Raw genomic sequence first — 6,435 nt, 5'->3', positions numbered from 1 at the left:
TTTCGTGGTATGGTGGTGTGACTTCCCCCGGCAGCAGTAGAAGCAGCCTTGCTTTCTTCTGTGCTGTTTGGATGGACACCAAATTCCCCTCGTCTTTCACGTTAATGACGTGTTATAATATTTTTAAAAAGTTTTTCTATTCCCAACTATTGTTAAAGACAGCCTCTACAAAATTAATAAATGTTTCCAATTGAAAACCCTAAAGACTTTCTCTTCTTTTTGTCTGTTGAAAACATATTCTCTAAAAATATGCCAATAAAACAAAGGATTTCCATTTTATATGTCTACCAGAATGTCTCTGAGAATGACAACAAATTGCATCAACGTCTTCTCCAATTGAAATTCAAACTCTGTTTTGGTAAATTATGGTCCAGTTTAGTAGAAAAAAGGTGGTCAAGCAAGATACCAAGTTACAGATGACACAACAAACAGTTTAACAGGAAACCTTGAACAATGTTGTAAATTAACTCTATAATAATATGGGTTTTATAGACTAATTACTAAGGCCCAAGCTAAATAAACTATATAATGGTTGTTAAATATGGTATTTATATGTTTTGTTTTATTCTCCATCCCTGAGGAGGCCTAAGACTTTACGTCCATGGAGGCCTGTGTCACCATGGCCTGCAGCTCGGCCTCGTACTGCTTCTTCAGGCCTTTGAGGTACATACGCAGGCTGTCTGGATCCAGCCTGGAGTTCCTGGCTGCCTGCAGCAGGCGGGTGGCCAGGCGGTACACAGCTCTCTGCCACTGTGTTTCTGGATCACTGTGATGTTTGGCCTAAAAAATAAACAGACTTCCTCATGTACTGTCCTTTTCCTTACGTGTTAGGCACCCACAATAGAGGTTGGAAAATTCACTAACACAGCTCACCAAAAGCTGCTGAGTTACATTAGATGCAATGGTCTTTGCCTCATGAATTAGACTTAAAGGCAGGGAGGTCATTTCAGCTGCTCTCAATCCTGGAACATACCAGAATCATGTTATCTTAACGTAGACCCAATAGCAACTGAATTAGCTGCACTGCATGTCCACTGCACCACTATACCATAGTGTCTTTCCTCTGAACATCCTCTACTCAGTAAGTAAGTGTACACCACACTTTCAGCACCAGAGTCCAGACTGCGGGTGTGCTGTACCTCCATGTGCTGGTTCTCTACGTTGGGGTAAAGAGACTCCAGTTGGCAGAGTTCGAGAAAGTGTGTAGCAAACAGTGTATATGCCTGCAAAGAAAGGGAAAAAGGAAAGCAGCAAATATCAATGCAATGTATTTCTGCCTTGTCATTTTCCAAATAGCTCACACAAAAAAAGCTTCTGTGATGACTGGTTTCAGAGGAGCGGCTGCAAACAAACCAACCGTGTGTACCGTGTGCCTCACCTTGAGGCCAAGTAGGAATTCACAGACTGAGTGGCAAATACCAATGCCCTCCTCGGCACTTGTGCCACGTCCCAACTCATCTATGATGATCAGGGATCTGTCACTAACATTGTGGATGATGTAGGACATCTTTAGGAAAGGAAATGCACAGTCATGATTAGGTTGAGGACTTCCTGGCCGGTGAACAGAACAACAATAATACCTCTTTCATTTCCAGCATGAATGTGGAGGAATTTGTTTCAAAATCGTCGTCTACTCCAATTCTGGTGAAAATCTGATCAGCAACACGAAATGAGGCGCAGCAGGCGGGTGGCCACCAAATGATTGGTTACTCAACCTTGCTCTGGAGTCATGTAAAATGTGTCTCATATATGAGGCGGGCGATCGCTCTGCCGACCTATCTGAGCCATGATCTGACACAGTGCCACTTGTTTGAGGAAGGTGGATTTCCCACTCATGTTGGGTCCAGTGATGATAACAAAATTGCTGCCTTCAGAGATGTAGCTGTTGTTCGACACAGGCTGTTGTCCAGCCATTCGCTCCAAAATGGGATGGCGACCCTGCTTGATGGCCAGTGTGTCTGTGAATTCTGGACGCACTTAGAAGCAGAGAAATTGTCAGTTTTTATACATGTTCTAAATATAAAAAAAAAGCACACTATCAAAGTCAGTACAAGTGACTCAGTAAGAACTATGACAGTGAATATTACAGATGATTAAAATCTTTGTAGCCAGTGGTTTTATTGCATGCTTAGTCACTACACAGCACAAACTCCTTTGCTGAGGGGAGGGTTTTTTTCTTCTTCAGTAAATGCGGTGGACTTGTGCACACTTATGTAACAAGGGTAATCTGAGTACAAGCTAGCAGGGATAGAAGGACCAGGCATTCAGCACGTGTCTATGGTGAGATACTTTTAGACAGCTGAGGTCCAGCACTCTGCACCTCTGTGGCCGGTCAGGCTGCACACACACACATACAAACACTGACACACACAGCATCCAATGAGCGGCTTTGCAGAGTTTTTGGTGATCATGTATGACAAGGGTGAAGCAGCCCTCCCTCAGTCAACAGATCACACCTTGAGGATACGGTAACTGAACAGTTCACCTAACCTGTTGATGGAAAGACGCTGAGAACCGTCCTTACCATAATCTGAGAGTGTGCACGCGTTCGCAAGAGACAGCAACATGTCCAACATGGACACGGCGTCAGAGAGCTTGTACAGACAGTGGATGTGCTCTCGGATGGTGTTCAGCAGTTGACATATCACCCTGCATGGAGACAGATTAGAAGATACAAGCAGAACGCGCAAGAGTGCAATTATAGCGAGCACACATCACCATCTAGTGGACAAATGTGGGAACGCAGATAAATTAATAGTTTTATATGATCAAACTGGGACCTTTTTTTAATTAATTACTGCCAAGAACCTTGGCATGGGCAAACTACGGCCAACGGGCCGGATGCGGCTGTTTGAATTTAATCCGGTCCGCCAAACTTGTCTAAAATATGTTATCAATTTATTTACATTGCATTATACTTCTGCCTTTTCCGTGCAATGCCCACATTTCCCCAATAGATGGCGTAGAAAAGGCTAAAATCATTTCAATATTTTATCCTTTTCGCATGACTTCTACGTTTCTCTTAGTTCTACTCCTGACCCCCACCCCCCCACCCCCCCTTAGCCAATAGATGGCGTAAAAAAGGCTAAAAGCATTTCAGTATTTTATCCTTTTTTCATGACTTCTACGTTTCGTTTCTCTTAGTTCTACTCCTGACCTCACCCCCTGTTGGAAGAATTGCATTTATTATCATTGTTTCATGCTGTACTGTCGCTTTAACAAATCACTTGCTTCCCATATTTACTCCAGTGTATTACTGTCGCTTTAACAAATTGCTTACTTCCCATCTTTTCCTTGTCACACCCCCATTCATACCCATTTACATATCCAGCTTCCTACCCCATATACTCACACTAAATCAAATGTTATGTTATCTGATACTTTTGTAAACTAAATAAAAGAGCAGGGGAAGGGTGCAGCAACTCGGAGTTGATGAGGAAGCAGCCAGAAGAGCAAGCTGCATTCTCCCCTTGCAAGAAAAAGATCCAGACGTCTTTGTGTTGTTACTTTGTCGTCACCTTTGTTAGAATAAACCTAACACCCCCACCCCCCCCTGTCAAATTTTAGGACCCATTGTGGTCAAAACATTTGCCCACCCCTGGCCCAGGTTCTAGACATGCAGGAGTAGCATTTTGTCATATTTTTGAAAGTAAACAATCAAACCTACCTACCAAACTGAAAGGTGGATCTTCTGTGTAAATATTGTAAACAGCTCTAGGTACATGTTTGTGATGCAGACGATCAGGGTTTTCTTACACGTAGGAGATGTGAAAGATCTCCCTCAGGGCTTCGTCACAACGATCGTTCATCTTCATCAGGTCGGCCGTGGTGAAGCTGTAGTTGTTTTTGTGCTTGGTCACCTGAGGTGGTACGAGTTCCAACGTTGTTATGTATATAGTGACAAGACAATATATTCAGGGCCGTCCCTATCCAAACTTGGGCCTTAGGCAACGTTTTCAAGTGCCTCCCCATCCACCAAAACCAACAATTAGACAATTTGTTACAGCGGTGAGCTGCAACAATTATGCAATTTGCAAATAACACTCACAAATGGGGCTCCACAAACGGGCCTAAGGCGCAGTGTGTGTTCTTTATATAGGGAGGGGCCGCCCTGTTTATATGGTAATTAAATATGGAGATAAAGTTAACTGTAGAGCAAATTAAGGGAAAAACCTATCCCTTTTTCTTCACAATTTATTTTAATAATAATAATTTTAAAAAAGATCCATCACCAGTGTTTTCATTTCAATGTTGTATTTGTGTGTGGAACGAACCTTGATGAACTCTGAAGGAAGTTTCCCCTCAGGAAAAGACAGGCCTTCAAGTTTCATTTGAATGAAGAAACTGCGCGTTGTGCTGAAGCTGGTTCTCACTGGTAATCCGTATTTTTCCCCTATCTGGTTCACCAGCCCTGTGTGAGAGTGTTACCACTAAATAAGACTTGAAGTACAATTTTATATTCACAGCTGCAGAAACACTTCATATCGGCAAACACCTGCAATGTCGTCCACGATCTCGGTGTAAGCCCTGCGGGCAATGTCGAGGAACTCGTTGACATTGGGGCGTACGGCGTAACACTTCTGGGTGCGCATGTTTAGACTCCCCTTAAGGTATGTTGTGTCGTCGTTGATTACTGTCTTGATCTGTTCCAGGATCACATCAAATCTGAGGAGGAAACGATGGGACGAGAAAAGAAGGAACTGTTTCAGTCAAGAGTTCTAAGGATGTTCCAAGAGTTTTTTTACTCACATCTTACACTGAAACCTTTTACCTGCTGTCGTCCAGTGAGGTGCTGTAAGCCTTTAACAGAGCTGTGCTGCAGTTTTTCAACACCATCTGCTCACACAGCACAAAGTAGCAGCTGATCATTTCCATTACAGCTACGCTGTTGTGCATAAGGTAGTAAAAATGTCTTTATATCTTTAAAATAAATGGTGTGTGTGTGTACATAAATACAGTGAATCACCATCTTACGATGCCATACCTATAGGGGGCTTGTTGGGGGGCACAGTTTTTCTATACAGACCTTAGGGGCCAGGGGCGCTCAAAAAAAAATTGAAATAAAAATCACATTTTTATCTGACGTTATTATTTGATGTTTATTTTGGAATCCATTTAGAGGTCGGATTAGATGTTTCAGCGGGTCAGATTAGGTCCACGGGCCACCAGTTGATGACGAAATGATGATTTCATGATGATGTTGCAATCTCCTATAAATGTATTTAAAAATGTCCTATTCCATCTTTCCATCATACGTTAAAACGGCAATATGAAGCAGACGATTACGTCATCATGTGGCCCCATATGTAGAAGACGACTTTGTTTACATATCACTTTTTTGGTATGTTGTTTTTTGGGAACCTTTTGCCCTTCATTATGGTTCCGTTGGTGAGTAGCAAAGATTCTTAGATACCGTATGTGAGTTCCAATTTCTCAGGTTGCACCATAATAATATCCATTTTCAGAACACAGACCCTCAACCTTGGCACCAGATCCAACGTGTGTTTGAGCTGAATGACATGAGTGATCTTTGCTTCAGCACCCTGGACCTGCACACAAACACAGACAGCACTGAGAAGTTAATATACGCCTTCAGAAATCCTGCCCCATTTTTTTAAAGCCACACAAAGAACTACAAATTCCACAGCGATGACACCATGCTCTACAATCATGTCTAATTTTATAAAATGGACATACTGTTTCCTGCTTAGGGACTTGGACAAGAACAGAGAGCAGCTGGTCAATGTCCAGGAAATTACCTATGGCTAAAGAATGCAACAGAACAGCTACGTGAAACACTGAGTCATGTACATATTATTGGCATGTACTCGATTAAAGACTTTTTTATGCTTGTTCCCAACCGTTTCTTAAGCCAAAGAAGAGCTCCTCGTCCTGCAGCAGTTCTTGTATGGCGTCCAGACGTATGTTGATGGTGTCAACGTCCACTAGAGGCTCCAGAATATTGGAGCGCAATCTTCTAGCGCCACCAGGTGTTTTTGTGTGGTTAAGTACTCCTAACAGAGTTTGATCGCTTCTGTTTAGAAACATGGAAAAAAAAAATCATCAATGATTACAAAGGGGAACAATATCAAAAGATATTAAATAGGGCTGGGTATGGCTAGGTTCCTTACGATACGATACTATCACAATATTTTGCAGACGATAAAGAGAATATCACAATACAGTAATTTTGTGATAATTAACATATTGCAATAAAATTAATCAACGATGCGCCAAGAAATCTATGACCGTGTCACAGAATTTATTGACTGCATATCGACTTTACATGTATTACATAATGGCTGTCAATCAATTTCACCTGTAAAATTATATGTAAAATTAGCAAAGCAGTCAAAGTTTTCATGGAATCACAATCGTAGTACTACAATACAAATAGGGTCCCACCAAATAAAGCGAGACGTTAAATGCTGGCTA

The 6,435-nt window shown here is 42.0% G+C and overlaps 1 protein-coding gene across 1 annotated transcript; it reads right to left on the bottom strand.

Annotated features, from left to right (window-relative positions):
* Positions 1-333: 333 nt before the first annotated feature.
* On the bottom strand, positions 334-6,275 carry msh4 (mutS homolog 4). The gene is made up of 15 exons (XM_025059545.1): positions 6,271-6,275; positions 5,862-6,034; positions 5,698-5,765; positions 5,475-5,549; positions 4,772-4,836; positions 4,496-4,665; positions 4,275-4,411; positions 3,757-3,860; positions 2,525-2,649; positions 1,773-1,976; positions 1,581-1,696; positions 1,379-1,507; positions 1,049-1,223; positions 874-962; positions 334-780 (listed from the first exon to the last, which is right to left on the bottom strand). The coding sequence occupies exons 1-15, from the start codon at positions 6,273-6,275 to the stop codon at positions 586-588; spliced, it is 1,830 nt and encodes a 609-aa protein (XP_024915313.1). The 3' UTR covers positions 334-585.
* Positions 6,276-6,435: the final 160 nt, after the last annotated feature.

This window comes from Cynoglossus semilaevis, chromosome 1 (genome assembly GCF_000523025.1).
Source record: "Cynoglossus semilaevis isolate Cse_v1.0 chromosome 1, Cse_v1.0, whole genome shotgun sequence".
Classification (NCBI taxonomy): domain Eukaryota; kingdom Metazoa; phylum Chordata; class Actinopteri; order Pleuronectiformes; family Cynoglossidae; genus Cynoglossus; species Cynoglossus semilaevis.
This window is presented reverse-complemented; position numbering and strand designations above follow the sequence as displayed.

What these genes read in the sequence shown, in the direction of transcription:
- msh4 (XM_025059545.1), bottom strand. An exon ending in TTCCTTCAGAGTTCATCAAG is followed by an intron (nt 3,861 to 4,274) that starts GTTCGTTCCACA and finishes GTACCACCTCAG; the next exon opens with GTGACCAAGCACAAAAACAA. An exon ending in GTGCACACTCTCAGATTATG is followed by an intron (nt 1,977 to 2,524) that starts GTAAGGACGGTT and finishes TCTGCTTCTAAG; the next exon opens with TGCGTCCAGAATTCACAGAC.